At 46.7% G+C, this 20,293-nt stretch overlaps 1 protein-coding gene across 2 annotated transcripts in view; it reads left to right on the top strand.

Annotated features, from left to right (window-relative positions):
- The first annotated feature begins 772 nt into the window (after window positions 1–772).
- Window positions 773–20,293, top strand: part of FRZB (frizzled related protein) — a 34,258-nt gene continuing 14,737 nt past the window's right edge. The window contains exons 1-2 of one of the 2 annotated variants that reach the window (XM_079982533.1): window positions 773–2,017; window positions 13,515–13,562. In XM_079982533.1, the coding sequence (XP_079838659.1) occupies window positions 1,549–2,017; window positions 13,515–13,562 (517 nt within the window). In that variant the 5' untranslated portion in view covers window positions 773–1,548. The remainder of the gene's footprint in view (window positions 2,018–13,514; window positions 13,563–20,293) is intronic. The other variant, XM_079982534.1, reaches the window with a different exon arrangement.

Here is a 20,293-nt window from a genome sequence, read left to right on the forward strand (position 1 = left end):
CGGATCAGCTGGGAGAGAAAGAACCGGCAGAAAACAAAGGCATATTTTAAGGAGAGAGAGAGCAAAGGTGATTTCCTGTTATGTTGTCTCTCCCGGAGAGTTCTGCCGCCCTCCGATGAATAGTTTCAAACTGCTCCCCCAACCGCTCCGCCTCGGGGTGTGTGTGTGTGTATCTCTCTGCCATGGAGCGGGACACTGGTGCCCCCCTAGGTCACTGCATTCTCTGCCATGCCCTGAAAAGGAGATTAGCTGGAAGCTGGAAAGAGGGGTGGGGGGTGGGCTGGGGTGAATTGCTGCTGGTGAGCGGAGATCTGCTTTCTATTTTCTCCCCTAGATTAAACGCATCTGGATCCACGTGGAAAGAGCTTCCTTTGGCCACTGCGGAGCAAGTTTTCCCAGAGATATTTATGGGGGTGGGGGAGTGGGGAGAAGCGGGGATACAGCCAGGACAATGAAAAGCCTCTTTTCTTGCAGAGAAGGCAGCTGCGGCAGACTTAAGCCAGAGAGAGAGAGAGAGAGAGAGAGAGAGCTCCCTTTATTTCAGTTGCTAGAGAAAGAAAACAGAAAGTTCAAACAGGATTGTTTAAGCAGAGATGGAGATCAACACCTCGCCGTCGTTGTTTTTCATTAGGGATATTTATGGGGAAAGGAAAGCGCGAGCACGCGCTGCTGCTTTTTAAAGTAAAAAAAAAATGGTTTTTGGAAATCCAGCCTGTTCTCTGCCCCCTGCCTTTTAGATTTATGCTCCTTCGACGGTGTGGGTGTCCCGTCCGCCACCTCGGAGAGCCAATCCCTTCACAAGGATACCTTTATTTTATTTTCTGGCAGCCGGAGGCAGAAACGAGAAAGCAACAGATGGAGAGGAGCGCGCGCCTGCAACTTTCCAAGGGGATAAGCAGAAGAGCCAGGGGTGGGAGACGACAAACAGTGACTTATAACTGATGGGAGTGGATGCGAGCCTCAGGTCATGCAGTTCCTCGCTCCTTCTCGTCTTCCACCCCCCAACAACCTCTTTCCTCCCTTGCAAAGGAACAGAGAGGCGGCGGAGAGGGGTGGGACCAGGAGCGCGCGGCGCAGAAAGAGGAGGAGCCGGGGCTCCTTGGCTAGGAGGTGGAAAGTGAAAAGGGGGCTGATTCCACCAGCCGCACACAAGCGAAGCCGGTCTCGCCTGTGCAGCCAGCAGCCCGAGCCGAGATCGACCAGCAGCGCGATTTCTCTCTCCTCCAAAACTTTTTCTTTGGCGACGTCTCCAAGTCCCTCGGCGCGCCTCTCCAAAGTCGCCTTCCTTCCCGATGTAGAGAAGAGGAGCGCCCACCCCCCTGTACCAGCCAGTTCCCTCCGATTTCCACAGCCCCCCTTTCCTCAACCCGGACTTTTGCAAGAGGGGTCGACCTGGTCCCCGAGGGAGAGAAGGGGGCGGACCCCGGAGGAGTCCCTCCGCCGCGCGGGGTCAGGAAGGAGAGCTCTCTCGGCGGCGCGAGGGTCTTGCCCCGGAGGGGGGCGCCGCCGCGGACGTCTCCGCCGTCGGGCTCCTCCTCGGCGAGGGCGATGGTGGCGCTGCTGCTGCCGCCGCCCGCCTTGCTGGCCGCCCTGGGCGGGCTGTTGGCGAGCTGGGCGCCGCCGCCGGCCGCGGGCGCGTCGTGCGAGCCGGTGCGCATCCCGCTGTGCAAGTCGTTGCCCTGGAACATGACCAAGATGCCCAACCACCTGCACCACAGCACGCAGGCCAACGCCATCCTGGCCATGGAGCAGTTCGAGGGCTTGCTGGGCATCCACTGCAGCGCCGACCTGCTCTTCTTCCTGTGCGCCATGTACGCGCCCATCTGCACCATCGACTTCCAGCACGAGCCCATCAAGCCCTGCAAATCCGTGTGCGAGAGGGCCCGCGCCGGCTGCGAGCCCGTGCTCGTCAAGTACGGCCACGCGTGGCCCGAGAGCCTGGCCTGCGAAGAGCTGCCCGTCTACGACCGAGGCGTCTGCATCTCCCCGGAGGCCATCGTCACGGCCGAGGGATCCGGTGAGTGACGCGCCAGACGCCACTGCCATTTCCGCCCCGCCGGCCTGACCTCCCCCCCCCCCACATCCACCCCACCTCCCAGAACACACACTTCTAAGACGCCCCCATGATCTCTGCCCCCTACCCTAACCTTAAACCTTCTGGCACTCCCCTCCCCAGCAACTCCCATCAGAGGCGCCCTCCAAAATTGTGCACTCCAACTCCTATCAGCCCCAGCCAGCGTGGCCAGTGGTCCAGGAGGATGGGAGTTGGCATTCCAGCATGAATCTGGAAGAGAAACAGGATCCCTTGTGCTGCATGATCCTGCAGCAGATCTTGAAGTTTCTGAAGCCCACTAATCTTCTCCTAGGATCATCTAATCAATACCACCTTGAGTATTGTAAGATAGAAAGGCAGTATACAAATTAAAAGTGATGATGATGATATGCTCAAGTTTTTCTGGGTCCACCAATGGGCAGAAGCTTGTCTTACTGCATCCTTCCAGCATCCACTATTTGCATATTTCCCCCTCTCCACTTAGCCATCACTCTCCTTCATTCAAAGTAAGCCGGGCCAATCCTTCCAGTTTCCATGTCCACTAACCCCAAATTTAAACAGCTTGTTGTGCAATTCCAACAACAAAAAATCTCAGTGAGGCCTGCTAACCTTGCCCAATTCAGATTTCTCCCCACCCCCCTTCAGTAATCCAATTTGATCCCAGAAAACTCAAGCCAAAAGCACTGTGGAATCAGCCATCTTTCCTCACCTGCTCCCCCAAGTGCTCTTGATCTTCTTCTGGTCCCCTGGAATGTGTAGCTTCCTGTTCTTAGATGGCTGCATCATAAATGTCCACCTCCTGCTTATAACCATTGCTGCTCACCTTACCTGATTTTGGAAAACCACAGCTCTCAACATCTCTGAAACCCTCCGGTTTTCATCACCTGAGACAGTCCTCCCTCATACTGTTCCATACTCATTCTCCCTCTGCAGTGGAGGCTGGTCCATCTGTGCTGGTGGGGCACTGCCCCACCAACTTCTCTGCCTGCCTCACCCAGCCTGCACCTTCCTGCTTGCAGGGTAGTGGCCCTGGTTGTCAGATTCCCTTCCTCCTTAATCTCAGTGTTGCCCTTGTATAACTCAGCAGGGAGGAGGATGGGGACAGTTGACTCTGGCGCCACCTACTGTTAGGTTCCCAGTCTTTTGACCTACCACTCCCAATGGGCACCAGCCAACAACGCGCCTCTGTGGTTTCAAATGATTAAGAAGTCAGCCAGCCTCCTTTAGTTCCTCACGTTCTCTCCTTCCATCTGTGTTATCACTGAAGGTTGTTATTCTGAAGTGTCACTTATTCATTCCAAAGGTTGAAAGTTTGCTTCGTTAAGTGGTTGATTTGTTCAGTTTTGAAAGAGGTGGTTTCCAAAAGGTGATTAAAAACAACGCGTCCAGCAAAAGCCGTTTAAAACCTCGGCTATTGCTTTAAAACAGTATTGCAACCATCACACTAATACAGTTCATCTGTTCCTAAAACATATCATCCTCTCCCCAAAGCCTTGAGTGAAAAGAAGTGTCTGAAGATGCTGCCGGAAACTGAGTTAGTGCGTGCAACAACCACACCTCCAGGGGGAGGGAATTTCACAGGTAGAAGGAAATGGGGCCATGACAAAGAAGGCCCTGCCCTTGTGTCGCCATGCAATGGGCTTCTGCTGTTGGTGGGGCCAGGAGCAGGCCTCACCAGGGAATCTCAAATCCTGGGCCAGCAGGGGCAAATCTTTTCAGGAGTAGTGTTTCCATTATATTCTGTGGAAAGAACTTTTGGGGTTAGATCAAGGGGCCATATAGCACAGCATCCTGTTTTCAACAGTGGCCAGCCTGCTGTTTTGCCCTCCAAAACCAGCATTTAAGGGAATACTTCTGAATCTGAAGGTTGCGTTTCACTATCTTGGTTAATATGCCTTGATATGATATGATTAGACAAATGTCTAATCCAAAGTTAAAACCATCTAAGTCTGTGCCCATCACCTCCTCTTGTCGCAGAGAATTCATAGACCAATTATTTCTTGGGTGAGGAACTAAGTACAGTCGTACCTTGGAAGTCAAACGCCTTGCGAGACGAATTTTTTGGCTCCCGAATGCCGCAAACCTGGAAGTGATTGTTCCGGTTTGTGAATGTTCTTTGGAACCCGAACATCCATTGCGGCTTCCGATTGGGTGCAGGAGCTTCCTGCAGCCAATCAGAAGCCACACCTTGGTTCCCAAATGTTTTGAAACAGACTTCTGGAACGGATTCCATTCGACTTCTGAGGTACGACTGTATGTTAGTCTGCCCTTACTCTCCTGCTAGTCTGTTTCATTGGATAAACCCAGATTTTTAGTATTGTGAGACTGAAGGGTGGCGGGGTGGGGTGGCAACACCTTTCTAATTTGCTCCATGCTGTCAATCATGAACTAAATCTCTCTTATAAAAGCCCTTCTGCATAGGGAATGCGCTCTAACTAACCCCTTGATCATTTTCACTACCCTTTCCTGCATGTTGTCCTGTCTAATACTATATAGCCAGACAATGGATGTTCCTTAGAATAAAGAACACCTAGCAATCTTCATCGATTGTACTCAATGTTCAGTCTCATTCCTTTTGATGCCCATACATTCCTTGTAGTTTCTCTCTAGGATCAAATTGACAGGAATCACATGGCAAATTTGTTCTTAGACTGACTCGCTTCAGACCACATCTTGGGGATCATATACCTGAATGCCCTCTCATAATGAACAGTGAACAAATTCCCTTCAAATAGAATACTAGATGCCAAGGGGAGAAAGTGTTAGACTTTTCATTGTGCAGGTTTTTCTATGTGTGGGTTTGTTTGTATGTTCTACGCCAGGTATAGGAAATTGGATCTGGCTGGTGGGCCAGATCCTGACATGTCCCCCCATCTTTGGGCCACTTTTGACATATGGGCCAGGCTGCCCATCTGTCAGTCACCTGGCTTTACCATGGCATTAGATCAGGCATAGGCAAACTCAGCCCTCCAGATGTTTTGAGACTACAATTCCCATCATCCCTGACCATTGGTCCTGTTAGCTAGGGATGATGGGAGTTGTAGTCCCAAAACATCTGGAGGGCCGAGTTTGCCTATGCCTGCATTAGATTAAGACAGAGGGTTTCAACCTTTTTGAGCCCATGGTGCTTTGACCAACTACTTTCTTTCTCTGGTCCCCCTGTGGGGCTCAGGAGCCCAGTTATGTCAGCTCTTGCCTGCAGAACCAGCAGCTCCTCACCCCTCTTTGAACACCCTCCCTTGTGGAGCATTCCCTCAGGCTCCACTCCTCTCCTTAAGAGTACTCTGGGCAGCTGCTACCACTGTCCCTGGTCTCTGAGCTACCGCCTCACCCCAAAGAGAGGTGCCTCCTCATGCTAACCCCCAAGGGGGCCTGGGAAGATGATGCCCCCAGCCTTAGTGGCCTGATGGAAAAAGAAGCATGAGAGGGCATCAGAGGAGGGAGGGAAGGAAAGAAAGAAAGAGGGACAGAGTCCAGTGTTGCCCGCAGCACCCCGACCATCATTCAAGGCACCCCAGGGTGCCATGGCACACTGGTTGAAAACCACTGGATTAAGTGTTTCTTTTTGCAGCCCACCTTGAATGTAAGACCCACTACAGAGGAAGATCCCCCTGTAGCTGGACCCAGCAGCTCCTGGTCAGCTGATGGCAACGCCTGCTTTTCACAGCGACCAGTTCCACCTGGGCCAAACCAGTCCCAGTGGGGCTTGCATTTAGCACCAAGTTGAAAAGGTGCCAAAGGAAAAATTTGGAGCACACTCTGAGGCTCCCGGTTGCTTCTTTGCCTTTTACCTGTCCCACACCTGACATCACATGTGATTTGGGGGGGGGGGGGACAGACTCCTGGGCCAAATTAGATGTTCCCTTACCTTTGCTTTACATTATGGGGGATCCTTAACAAATGTGACTCTCTAGCCCTCTTCAAGAGTTTTTATTTCTGATCAGGGAATTCCTCGTGCTGTCTTGGTGGGGTCCCTGCTGTCCTCCAGGAGTTTGAGACATGGGAAGCCTCCTCTGCTCCTGGAGGTGTCGCACGTGCTGCAGAACTTGCAAAAATCAGGGGTTTGCCCCATGTGGTGAGTCTACATGGGTAGAAGCAGACTCCTTGCTTCTAATGGTTGACCTTCAAATCACAGCGGGTGGCAGAGTTGGGGGTTGGAGCTGATGGGCTCATTCCTGCACCATCCCCACCACACATGTCTAAAATTCCCAGATTACAAGAATTCCCAAAGGCTGCTTCTGTTTGCAAGTTGAAGTGGTTGCACCCAAGAAGTCACATCACTTCCATATTTTGTCACGATCCGTTCCCAGCTCGCCCCTTCCTGCTGTTTTCTCTAGCCTCAAATCCTTTCCTAAACTCAGGAAATCATTGAGGATCTAAGCTCACAGACTGTTAGATAGACTCAAAACAGAATGCCTATGGAATCCAAAGGTGCCTTTTCACCACCAATTATTAACTTACTGCTTAGAGGGCTGAAGCGGATGTTAACTATAAATACATATAATGCTCCCCAGAAGCCTTTTCGAACCCCACCAGGGGCAAAACAAACAAACAAAAAACAGTTTGGGGAGGGGTAATTTGAACCAGAAATATGGTAAGGGTGTGCAAGAAAGGGTTAAGTACGCTCCCTCCCCCCTTGTGATTTCTCTGCTCCTCTGCACTCCAAGCAGGACTGATTATAAAGAAAAAGAAAAGGTGGCTGGGGTTGAATTGTGCAAGTTTCATGCAACATCTTGTTTGACCCTTGAGCTAATGGTGGCAAAATCCTGGAATAGTTTATTTTTGTTAGCGTCTCACTGGTATGAAACCCCATCCCCTTTTTATACATTGTGGGAAGGAGAGACCTGTAGCCTTACTTCAGGGGAAAATTATTATTATTATTATTATTATTATTATTATTATTATTATTATTAATTTGATTAAAGACCAGTGCTGGAAACGGGGAAGTAATTTGCAGAATTAAGCAAAGAAAACAAAACAGGGAAAATGGTGTTGTTGTTTTAAAAAGGTCAAGCATTGCTATAGGGAAGAGGAGTAAGTGCTATTTTGTGGAACAAGGAGTTGTGCTGCTTATAAGAAATTGCACTATGAGTACTATCAAACAAGTAGGCCTCAAATAAATCTATGCAACCTCTCATGCTGAGAGCCAGTATGGTGAAATGGTTAGAGTGTCGGACTAGGACTGAGGAGACCCAGGTTCAATTCCTGCTCAAACATGTGGTGTCCATGGACCAATCACTATCTGTCAGCTATCATCTTACAGGATTGTTGTGATTCTGAAAGGGGCACTGCGCTGAGCTCCTTGGAAAAATAGCTTGATAGGAATTCAACAAATAAATAAAGTAAAATCTAGTATTGCCACTGATGTGCTGAGAGGGAAGTCCTGTTGGATTTCTAGGGGAAATCACGTCAATTCCCTGTAACCAAAGTGCTAAACTCAAGGATGTATCTGCGCAGTTACCGTATTTTTTGCTCTATAAGACTCACTTTTTCCCTCCCAAAAAGTAAGGGGAAATGTGTGTGTGTCTTATGGAGCGAATACACTCTGCTGTTGTAGTGGAAGCTGTGCATTGCTTCTTTGGGTTTATAGTGCACAAATGGGACTTATACACAAGGGATTCTTAGAGAACAAAAGTGATGAGTGGAGAATATATTTCCCAAGACACTGACAGCTATCCCAGAAGCCAGAACAGCAAGAGGGATCGCTGCACAGTGATTCCTCTTGCTGTTCTGGCTTCTGAGATTCAGAATATTATCTTTTCTTGTTTTCCTCCTCCAAAAACTAGGTGCGTCTTATGGTCTGGTGCATCTTATACAGCTAAAAATACGGTAATTTGGGGACAAATCACCTGGGAAGGTTCTAATCTCCATCCTCCCACAACTGCTGTATAAATCGAGATGACTTTATTTCCCACTAGCACTATGTGGCTCAGGGCAGAAGCCCCATGGGTTGCACTGTGAAGACCCAGAGACAGGATTGTGCCAAAGGAAGGAAACTTCTTCATGCAACCCAGTCTCACTTTTCTGTATAACTTCCTGCACTTGGCGGCTGTGATGCTGATGCCGCAAGAGCAAAAATTGACAGGCATGACCGTTGTGTTACTATGGCAGGAACAGTAGCAATGGGATGGGCAAGAATTCTCGCTTCCCTCTGATCTCTTGCAGAATTCTCACTTCTCTCACGCAGAATTCTTGCTTCCCTCTGATCTCTTGCAGAATTCTCACTTCTGTCACACAGAATTCTCACTTCCCTCTGATCTCTTGCAGAATTCTCACTTCTCTCACGCAGAATTCTCGCTTCCCTCTGATCTCTCACAGCAGAGCAGTCTCCTAAGATCTTGCCATCAGATGCAATTCAAGCGGATTAACCATCTTGATGTCCCTCTCTATCAAAGTAATGGCATCCTCCCTCTGCTTCCTTGTCTTTTAGTGGTGGTAGCATTGGCATCCTTTGATTTCACTGGCTCTTCCAGCAAACAGGTTCTCCCTAGATGGTGGAAGGATGGCACCGGAAAAGAAAGCACTGGGATTAAATTACAAAAGTGGGCAATAAAAATTTATGGGGTTGAAGACATGCAGATGAATTTGACCAAGCTTTGTTGTAGTGGAAAGATTATCAACCTTTTTAATTGTCAAAACAATAATGAGATTGTACATTTATGATGGTGATTGTCACTGTAAGCTTTGAGAAATCTGTTGAGTTTTGCAGGCTTAGTCTGGCCTTTTTCATAGCTAGTAAAGAAGGCTGTTAACTATTTTGGGCCCACCTTCAGATATTCAGCTTTTCCATTTTCCAAACCTGTTCATGGTGTTTTGTTTTTGCTTTTTTAAAACAGGCTTCTTAATTCAACAGGGATGAGGGATCTTCTGAATCAAGGGGGGGGGGAGGACCTTCCAGATTGCATGCAGATCTTGCAAATACGGGGCTCTGAAAGGCCCCAGGGACATGTGGAATAGACACATGAAGGTATATGGGATGAGCACATATAATGCGGGCATTCATATGGTCAGGTGATGAAAAGGAGCAGCACAGATGGGAAGAGTCAAAAAAAGCAGAAGTTGTGGATGAGGGTTGTCCTTTTACAGCTGGTCCTTTTACTGCTCATGCCTTCATTGTGATAGTTCGTTCTCTGACCTCTCAAAGTGCAAAGCGCCTGTTGGCTCCACGCTAGTTTGCTCTTGCATAGCTTATATCAGGGATAACCAGCTAGGTGTCCTCTGGATGTTGTTCGACACCAATTTATAGCTGTCAACGTTTCCCTTTTCTTGCGAGGAATCCTATTTGGAATAAGGGAATTTCCCTTAATAAGAGGGAAAAGTTGACAGCTATGCACCAATTTCCCTGAGCCCCAGCCAACCTGGCTATTGGTTAAAGATGATTTTATGTATTTATTTTATGTAAAATCATTTACAAACCTCAAAATCACCAAGTAGTGTGCATGAATACAAACATGGAAACAATAGAACAGAGCCATAAAAACAGCAACAGTCAGAGGGCCACCATGTTTGCTACCCCTGATATCCTGCAGTGTTGGATTCAGACCCATTTAAAACATCAGTCATTGCTGATTTGTCAAAACGTCCACCGTTTCTCTGCTTTTGGCTCAGCAGAGCAGCTTTACTTGGTCCCCATCTCCCTCCTCCGTCTAATTCCAACTCCTCCTTCTCTCTTTGCCTTGTACTTTGACATCTGCTCTTCAAGCTCCAGCCATTCTAAACCTAACTCCCCGGGTCTGTCTGTAGACAGAGTACAGACTGTTGTTGCAGCTGTCTTGGGCTGATACCTGCTGGGAAGGTTTCAGCGCAAGTGGTTTTGAGTGCCCAAGCAAGGAGGGAGCTAGTGAATGTCTCATATTGAGGTTTTTGCAAACATCTTCCTCCCGTCATGTGGAGATGCTTCCCAGCACTCCTGAAAAACAAGATCTGCACTGAAACCAGCCTTGGCAGAGCCTGCAGCCATTTAAGAGCAGTCGCATTCAAAAGCGCAGAGAAGTCGTTTTCTGTCAAATTGCCCCAAAGTTACCTATTACGAAGGACCAGAAGGAGCACAATAGTTTCATTGAATGATTCCAGCTTGAAATCCATGAAGACTTTCTTTCACTGAATGGGAACATGATGACATTCTAAATTCTTATTAAAAAAATTAAACAAACACGCCAGCTACTATGTAGAAGTCATCTCTCTCTCTCTCTCTCTCTCTCTGCCTCCCACTCCACCCACTTTCCCCCAAGGAATATAATTCTGCCTTCTAAAAGTAGAATAAAACATTTCTATTCTAGTTAGTTGCTAATTTGGATCTGGTTTCTGGAGTTGAGAATGTTGTCTGCACAGAGTAACCAGGGGTGTAAAGGTGAAAGGTAAAGGTATAGGACCCCTGGATGGTTAAGTTCAGTCAAAGGAGACTATGGGGTGTGGTGCTCATTTCGCTTTCAGACTAAGGGAGCTGGCGTTTGTCCACAGACAGCTTTCCAGGTCATCTGGCCAGCATGACTAAACTGCTTCTGGTGCAACAGGACACCGTGACAGAAACCAGAGTGCACGGAAACGCCGTTTACCTTCCCGCCGCAGCAGTACCTAATTATCTACTTGCACTGGTGTGCTTTCGAACTGCTAGGTTGGCAGGAGCTGGGACAAAGCAATGGGAGCTCACTCCATCATGGGGATTCGAACCACCGACCTTCTGATCGGCAAGCCCAAGAGGCTCAGTGGTTTAGACCGCAGTGACACCCGCATTCCACTTGAGATGTAGGCTGAAGTGCCTAGAGGAAGGAGATCAGTGTATAAGCAAATCCTGGTCAGCCTGATGGGCACATCGGATGTATCATTCAGCATTGGCAGAATCTGGGGGAGCAGTGTGTGATGCCAGATGAGGCCACAGTCCCAGGGGCTCATTACATGAATCTGGCATTTACCACTACATTATGAGGTAAAGGACTGGAGGAAGAAAAATAATAATCATACAGCTTACATTGGTTAGGGGCCACCATATCGTTGGTTCATGAGTTTCCAGAGGAGGGCACAGCTCAGCATCATGGCGCATGCTTTGTGTGCAAAAAGGTCCTTGGTTCAAACCCTGCCAGCCCCAGGTGGGGCTGGGCAAGACCTGAAACCTTTGAGCAGGGGCATAGCGTGGGGAGGGCCAGGGGGGCCATAGCCTTGGGTGCTCGATTTTTAGGGGGCACAAGCTAGGTGCCCCTATGCAGGGATCTCTGTTCCACCCTGCCTGTTCCAAGTCTCTGGGCCCCAGAGCCTGGCCTAGCCTCACTGCCCCGTCTCCAGCTCCCTCACTGAATGACCGCCCATTGGGGATGGGGGGATTCACCTACCAAGAGCCACATTGGCCAGCTGGACTCCTCCCTGTGTGGGTGGGTGGGCCAGCAGGCTGTGCAGCACAGTCCCACTTGGCTCCAGTGGGTGAGGGCTGGGCTGGAGCACAGGCTCCCCGAATGCTCAGTGCCCCACATGAGTGCACCCGGCAGTGTTGACGGCGAGGACTGGGCTAGCAGACACTCGAAAAGGATGCAGTGCCACTGCCCTTGAGAGCCACTTGAGACTTCTGAATCCAGTGATGCTTTTGTTTTTCTCTCTACTTTTTTCTTTTCTCATGCTCAGTCTTTACTAATGTAGCAGTTAATGCTCTGGCTGCTGATTCCGAGTTTTAGGCAAAGTGCAATATACACGCATACACATGTTCAAGCAGCCTCCTTGCTTGGGAATTCTACAAAAAATCAGTGTATTTTTGAAAAGTCAGGGGCAGATTTAAGGGAGTATGACCCGTTTGGTCATGCTGGGTGCAGAGCTTCGAGGGCACCACAACTATGATGTGGAATGGAAGGCAGGAGGCAAGGGGGCATCACTTAAATTTGAGACCCCAAGGTCCGCCACTGGAAAAGTTCAGTCAATTCTTTTCTTTCAGTTGTATCCAATTGTATCCAAGCTTAGATGGAAACTTGCTCCTTGATCTCAGGAACCAGTGTACACATTTGGGTGATGAGCTCTTTAGGTGTCCAAATGCATAGTGAACAAACAACTTTCCAAAACATCTAGGGCAAAATTCAACTAACAAGTCCGTCAGCCGAAGTCCTGTGCAAGGACCTCTGTTTGCGCAATTGGGTTTCCCCCTCAACCCTTTGTGCCTCCACAAATGGCTTGGGGGAGTTCAGGAGAACCCCTAGAATAGTGCATGGGGGACAGTAGAGGAGGGGTTGTTCTTGCTGGCAATTTGAAATTCTTGTCCTGATAGAATGATCGCCATTGCACAATACTGAATTCCTCCCTTAGTAGATATAATAGTAAAAATATATATCTATATCTCACATGCTGAAACACTGTAAACAGTAGCTGCATTGTAAATGTGGAATACATTAAGTAGCATACTTTTTCCTAAGCAGAATACTTCCTGAAATACTTTAGGGGGGAAATTGAAATGTGGCATTGTGTCTTCTACCCATTTATATCAGATAATCTGCAACAAGTTAACAATTTTGTTACGTGCAGCTTCAACATTTAATTCACTGACCAACAGACAGTGCAACAAAAGCTTTATTTGATTAACTGGTGTGCAATTTTAATCGTAAATGAACATTTCAACTAATAGGGTAGCAAAGTTTGTTTTTTGGTCTATTTTGGTTCTGATGTACTGTTGTCATAGGGAAGGAAACTGAAAATATCAAGAATGGTCCTTTCTTCTAGCAATGAGAGGAAACCTTTGACTAATTGTGCTGCACACGGCAACTTAGACTTCAGAATCTCAAAGAAGACGCTTGTATTTTTGTGATATGCAGATATATTTAAACTTACTTGATGGGGTGATTTACCATTTAAATGAAAGTTGATTAATGAACATGTTTTAGCTGGCTGATAGCCCTGGGTTGGTTGGTTTTGAATACTGTTTTGTGATTTTTTTTGTCGCTGGTGTTGAGAGCCAAAGCTCACCTGTGTAAATTCCGAAATAAACAGCCCCTGGTCACCTGCTTCCAAAAAGGAGAAGGCAGACTGCTGGAACTGACCTTACCTACATAAGCATTTCTCCATGTGTGGTGGGAGATAGAGGGCATGCTCACCACTGCCATAAGTCACGGATACGTGTTTAAAAACAAATAGGTTTGCTTCAGCTTTTTAACACCTCATCTTTTTCTTGCTTCTGTTAAAAAGAATGGCTCTGATCCAGCTCTGCACACAAGCTAGGCTGCTCAGTTGTCAATAGCAGCACCCAAAAGTGCTCTGAGTGTGCAGCCAACTCCACTGGCCACCAGGAGACCTGGGATCATATGCTTGGTCCCTGATTTTAAGCCATTGTCTACATATAGGGAGCCCCCTCCATCCCCCCCACATTAATATAGTCTTCGTTATTTTCTAATATTTAGTGTATTAAAATTGGAGCGTTTTGATGTGGCTGTGTTGACATAATCCAATATTAAAAATACTAACATTTCTTTACATATTTAACAATTCATGCCAGATTTCCCTATGGAGTCTAATAATGGCAACTGTAGAGGCGCCGGCAATGGTGAGTACATTTTATCTAATCATTTCTTCTTATAAAATCATAAAATGGTAGAGTTGGGAGCCAGTGTAGTGTAGTGGTTAAGAGCGGTGGACTCGTAATCTGGGGAACCGGGTTCGCGTCTCTGCTCCTCCACATGCAGCTGCTGGGTGACCTTGGGCCAGTCACACTTCTCTGAAGTCTCTCAGCCTCGCTCACCTCACAGAGTGTTAGTTGTGGGGGAGGAGGGAAGGAGATTGTTAGCCACTTTGAGACTCCTTAAAGGGAGTGAAAGGCGGGATATCAAGTCCAAACTCCTCCTCCTCCTCCTTGGAAGGGGTCACAAGGGTCCAACCCCTTGTGGCACTCGAACCCACAACCCTGAGATTAAGGGGTCTCATGCTCGACCAATTGAGCTGTCTTGAGAGCAGATCTTAACAATGCAGTGATGCAATAGTGTCTTGATGTGTTAATGCCATGATGTGTCGTGATCATGTCATGACAGCAACATGATGGCTGGAGGGGTGGGGATGGTCCTTTGATTGTTTCTGCCCACAGAGCCAGACAGGCAACAAGAAAGATATCTGGAGATTTAATAAAACAGCAAAACCTTAGAGGCGCTGAATGCAAGTGAACTCTATCCTTCATGTGTTAAAGAGCCAGGGCATTAATGAAATGCAGCTGCTGAATGGAGGTTTATGGGTAGTTCTTGCTTTATCAGGGTCCTGCAAATCTACTGTCCACACGGCTAATCTCCATGTATCTCCCGACACAAAATCCCTTTCCCCATCAGCTTGAGAGCACTCTTGGGGAGTGAGGGTTATTTGTACAGATGTGCAGAAGGACAACTTCCACTTCTGTTCGGGGTAATGTGTGAAAAAGCCTCAGTGTGATGTTGAAATGTGGGAGGGAAGACATGGGTGGTGTCCACAAATCATGGCTCTCTGTTCAGTTGAGCCTACATGTGTGCTGTGATACTTTCCCTGGGTGGGACAGTGGAAGTGCTTGATACTGAGTCCATCTTAATCAGTATCTTCTACACCTCTGGAGGCTTGGAGGGCAATAGATGGCAGAGGACTTGCATGGATACAAACAGGCCCCATGGCAATTGATGCACAGATAGTTATTTCTTGCCTGGGATGATGAGCAGTTCCATTATTCCTCACAGAAGTTACGCCTGTGCATTGTTTGCAGATGAAAGCCCTGTGGGACCTCTTAGAGGACCATGGAAGCCCCCTCACCCTGCAGGCCAAGGTGGAGGTCGAATGCACGTATGAGTTAAAGTTGGGTTCTGCTCAAATTTGGGCTAGGGGTTGCCGTATTAGGATTGCTTAGCATTCAAATACGTACACTATCCTTTACCGAAATGGCATCAGGACTCCCTTGAAAGTTGTATTTTATGCTATGTGCCTTGCCCCGTCTAAGAGTAAAATTATACAAATTTCTTTCTGTGATGGAAGTGATGTAAAGAAGCTTTTAAAACCTTGTAGTTGAAGTGTTTTTCCTGAGGTTCATTTTTTAGAAATTAGGTTCTTTCTTGGACAAAGCTGGGTTTTAGCCTGCCCGTGGATCTATTGTAAAGGAGAGTAGTGATAGTATCCAGTATGGGATTCCCTAAAGCTAATCTCCATCGGGCTTTACAGCAAGTTCATCTTGAAATATCAGTGTCTCAAGTTTTTGAAGCCATTCTCTCTCCAACACCTACCAGAGCTCACCCTCAATTTCCCTGCCATTAAATCCTCCTCTTATCTTCCTTGTTCCATCATGCCTGAGTGGCTGTGGGCCCAAGTCCAGTGCCCCTTCCCCAAACCAGGATATATTCTACTGTCCTGATTGTATAAAAAACATACAACATTGGAAAATATGGAAACAACGAGGAGAAGTAGGACTGAGATGTGGAGATCCAGACCATGGGGAGCATCAAAAAATCAATAATTATAATTTGGACTATAATTTGGTCTTTTTTATTTTAGTTTTTAAATTTAAATTGGAGTATTATGGTTGGATATATTAATTGGATGTTTTTTATTGGAAAATCAATAAAAATGATTAAAAAACAACAACGACCAGATTTTATAAAGGTTTTATAAAGTTGGTGGTCCTGTGGCCTTTTGGGGCTGCAACTCAAGCGCTGTGTTTATTCAGTAGTGTGTGACAGAATGCCCCTCTCAGTGGCGTAGCGTGGGGGGTGCAGGGGGGGTCGGCCGCACCGGGCGCAACATCTGGGGGTTAGGGTTAGGGGGTGCAAATCCACAGGTTAGGGGGCGCAAATCCATGGGTTAGGGGGCGCAAGTTATTTGCCTTGCCCTGGGTGCTGACAACCCACGCTACGCCTCTGGCCCCTCTGCAAAGTGGACGGCCACCTTCCTTTTTGCTCCCGCTATTTCATTGCTTTTTTTTTGCCTAGCTTACTTTTCTGCCAGCCTGCCCCTTTTTGCAGTGATTTTGGACAAGGTATCCCCCCACATCAAGAGCACTGCAGGGAGAAATGTATAAATTTGTGTTTTGTTTTTTTATTAATTTTTTTTCCATGAAAAACTCCAGTCATATCAATTTGCACATCACATATTTTAGCTTATTGGACCTCCCTCAACTTCTCTGATAATCATTCGTAGTTTGAATCCTATCTTCACATTCCTTAATTTTAATATTGCCATTAAACACTATATTTCTGACCTTATTTGCTTTCTAACAATATTCCTTGTATTTTCACAAAGCTTCTTTAAAGCACACTAGCGTTGTACAGTCCTCACATACAGTTTTCAAATACTCCGTAAATTTTCCCCAGTCCTCAAAAAACCTGTGATCCTTTTGGAATCTGATTTTCCCAGTTAATTTATCCAGTTCTGCATAGTCTGTTAATTTTGTCCTCCATTCTTCCAAAGTCGGTACTTCTTCTTGTTTCCATTTTTGGGCCAACAGTGTTCTTGCTGCGGTGATTGCATACTGAAAAAGTTTACAGTCTCTCCTATTTATGTCCATTCTTGTTATTCCCAGCAGAAAGGTTTCTGGTTTCTTAACAAAGCTATATTTTAGCATTTTCTTTAGTTCATTATATATCATCTCCCAGAACCCCCTTACTTTCTTACAATCCCACCACATATGCATGAATGTACCTTCTTTCTCCTTACATCTCCAACATTTGTTACAAGTTTTGTACATTTTTGCTAATTTTACTGGTGTCATATACCACCTATATACCATCTTCATAACATTTTCTTTCAATGTGACACATGCTGTAAACTTCAGGTTTTCATTCCATATTCTTTGCCAATCATCCATTTCTATGTTATATCCTAAATCTTTGGCCCATTGAATCATGACCACTTTTACTTCCTCATCCATTGTATGCCATTCCAACAGAATTTTATACATTTTGGAAATTATCTTACAATCATTATTGACAATTTCTGTTTGAAATTTTGAATCTTTTTCTTTGTACCCTTTTTCTTTCACATCCTTTTTAAACATTTCACTTATTTGATAGTAGTGCAACCAATCATAAACATGTTCTCTTACTTGTTCGTATGGTTTTAATCTCCACTTCCCCCCTTCCTTCACCACCAAATCTCCATAGCTAATCCAGTCACTTCTCATATTAATTTTTTTGACACCTATAACCTCTAATGGGGATAACCAGTGTGGGACCCCCATTTCTAATATATTTTTGTATCTGTCCCAAACTTCCAATAACGATCTCCGGAAGATATGATTTTCAAATGATTTATAACCCTTTTTCTTTTCTTTCCAAAGTTTAGTGGCAGTGCAAAATGCTCCCAGTTCAATCCCTGGCACCTCCAGGTAAATGGATCATAGAATCACAGAACTGTAGAGTTGGAAGGGACCCCAAGGGCCATCTAGTCCAACCTCCTGCAATGAAGTAATCACTGGCCTGGATTCAGCATTGTCTTATCACCAGCAAAAGGGCCATTGTGCTAGCATAAGGGTAAGAATGGGACACAGGTGGCGCTGTGGGTTAAACCACAGAGCCTAGGACTTGCCGATCAGAAGGCTGGCGGTTCGAATCCCCACGACGGGGTGAGCTCCCGTTGCTCGGTCCCTGCTCCTGCCAACCTAGCAGTTCGAAAGCACGTCAAAGTGCAAGTAGATAAATAGGTACTGGTCCGGCGGGAAGGTAAACGGCGTTTCCGTGTACTGCTCTGGTTCGCTGTGCTGCTCTGAGTCATGCTGGCCACATGACCTGGAAGCTGTACGCCGGCTCCCTCGGCCAATAAAGTGAGATGAGCGCCACAACCCCAGAGTCGATCACAACTGGACCTAATGGTCAGGGGTCCCTTTACCGAAGGGTAAGAATAATGGTTGTGCAGTGTGAAATCTGATGCAACTGTTGCACTAGAAGCAGTGGCATAGCATGGGGGTGCAGGGGGGGCCGGCCGCACCGGCCGCAACATTTTTGGGGGGGGGCGCGCTCGCACTCGCAGCTCTCTGCCCCTACCTGGCTCACTCACTCTCTCACACTGCAGTGTTGGCTGTGCAAATCCGATCCGAGCCGCCGGGTCGCCGCCCACTGTGGAGGGGGAGTGCCAGGCCTGCGGTGCGGGTTAGGGGGTGCAAATCCATGGGTTAAGGGGCGCAAATTACTTGCCTTGCCCCGGGTGCTGACAACCCACGCTACGCCACTGACTAGAAGAAGCTTGTTGTGCAACAGGAAGTACTAGTATTACAGTAATCTATTGCACATTGGCCATGAATGCCATGCTAGTTTCCTGCCCTTCTTTTGCACAATAGAACACAAAAAACTGCATTAAAAAAACCCACATGGCTTGTTTAATTCCTTGTTTATTTGCAGTTGCGGGGCGCGTTACTGCACGACTTCCCCTCGTCGTGAAGTTGTGAAGTAACACATCCTGCACCTGCAAATAAACAAGGAATCAAACAAGCCAAGACTTTACCATGTGTGGTTTTTTTAATGCAGTTTTGAATTGTGCTCTGTAGTGAATACTGCATTTTACTTCCACACAAGCTCAGCTAGTGCCCTGCTCATGTACTTTTACTTAGCGTGACATTGAATGCCTTGGCAGGGCTGGCAAGGGTCTCTGCCGGAGTCATATAACTGTTAATAATATACAGCAGTGGATTGTCAAGATGGGGGAAGCAGTTCATTTCTTGTTTGTGTTACTTTCTTATATGCTCACCCACAAATCAGTACAGTGGTACCTCAAGTTACATACGCTTCAGGTTACAGACTCCGCTAACCCAGAAATAGTGCTTCAGGTTAAGAACTTTGCTTCAGGATGAGAACAGAAATCGTGCTCCGGCAGTGCGGTGGCAATAGCTAAAGTGGTGCTTCAGGTTAAGAACAGTTTCAGGTTAAGAACGGACCTCCGGAACGAATTAAGTACTTAACCCGAGGTACCACTGTACTGTCCTGTTCCTATGTTAATCTGTCAATTAAAAAAAAATAATCTGCATACAAATTCAAAAACATATTTCTAATGCATCTTCTCTCAAACTGTGAAGTATATTTCAATGCTTTTTTTAAAATCTGAGAACTGTATTCAGAACAATCGGGAAGGGCAAATTCTGGTGGAGAATCAAGTTCTGACCCACACATTAGGAAGGGGCCAGTTTGTATAGGAACTTACAGAAGTTGGAATTCCTCAAGCAACACTCATGGTCAGCACGGTTGTACCTTGGAAGTCGAACGGAATCTGTTCCGGGAGTCGGTTTGACTTCCAAAACATTCGAAAATCAAATCACGGCTTCTGATTGGCTGCAGAAAGCTCCTGCAATTGGCTGATTGGCTGCAGAAAGCTCCTGCAGCCAATCAGAAGCATCACAACCTGTTAGACGTCTGGGTTCCAAAAGAACGTTTGCAAATTGGAATAATCACTTCCGGGTCTGCGGCGTTCGGGAGCCAAAACGTTCGAGTACCAAGGCATTCGGGATCCAAGGTACGACTCTACTGGGTTAGAGAGATCAATAGCCTGACAGCTTATTTTTATCTGGTTTGGAAGTGAATAAAGATATGCAAGGACACTTGAGGTTAGGGTCAAAGGATGCTGCTGCCTTTTACCGAATCAGACCACTGGTCCACCCAGCTCATTATCATCTGCACCAGGAACAGGAAACCTGTGGCCCTCCAGTTGTTATTGCACGGCAACTCCCATCATCCTTGACATTGAACCATGCTGGCGGAGGCTGATAGGCATCGGAATCCAACAATATCTGGATGACCACAGGTTCCCCAGAACTGAAATTCACCTGCCATGCAGGGTTTTCATAAGGCACAGATGGGGTACCTGGTGTCCTCCAGACGTTCTTGGGACTCCAGCTCCCATCAGCCCCAGACAGCATGGCCAGTGGTGAGGAAGGATGGGAGTTGTAGTCCAACCGCATCTTGAAGGCCCCAGATTCCCCATCCTGGGGATATAAGAATTAACAATAAGAAAAATGTATGTGAAGCACTTTGAGCTATTCTAAGAAGTGGTGTAGGAACACAAGAGTATTATTAATTCTGCGTTTTAAGCACTGCCCTCCAGTGAGGATTAAAGAAAAAAAAACCCTGGGCTGAGCATTTCAAAAGAAAGTTGGAGGTTCTCTTTGGTGTGTTATTTTCGCTGGTGGATAATGTCTCTGTGCAAAATCTAATCAAGTCAAGTCTCATCCCTGGCAACATCAGCTGGCAAAACCTTATGTATAAATATTACCCCTCTTCCTTTGGCTAGGAAATGACATTTTTGTCTGTTTCATAAGCCTTTCTTTTTTTTTTTTTTAAAAAAAAAAGTTGCTTA

The sequence above is a fragment of the Podarcis cretensis genome, assembly GCF_951804945.1.
Source record: "Podarcis cretensis genome assembly, chromosome: 1".
Classification (NCBI taxonomy): domain Eukaryota; kingdom Metazoa; phylum Chordata; class Lepidosauria; order Squamata; family Lacertidae; genus Podarcis; species Podarcis cretensis.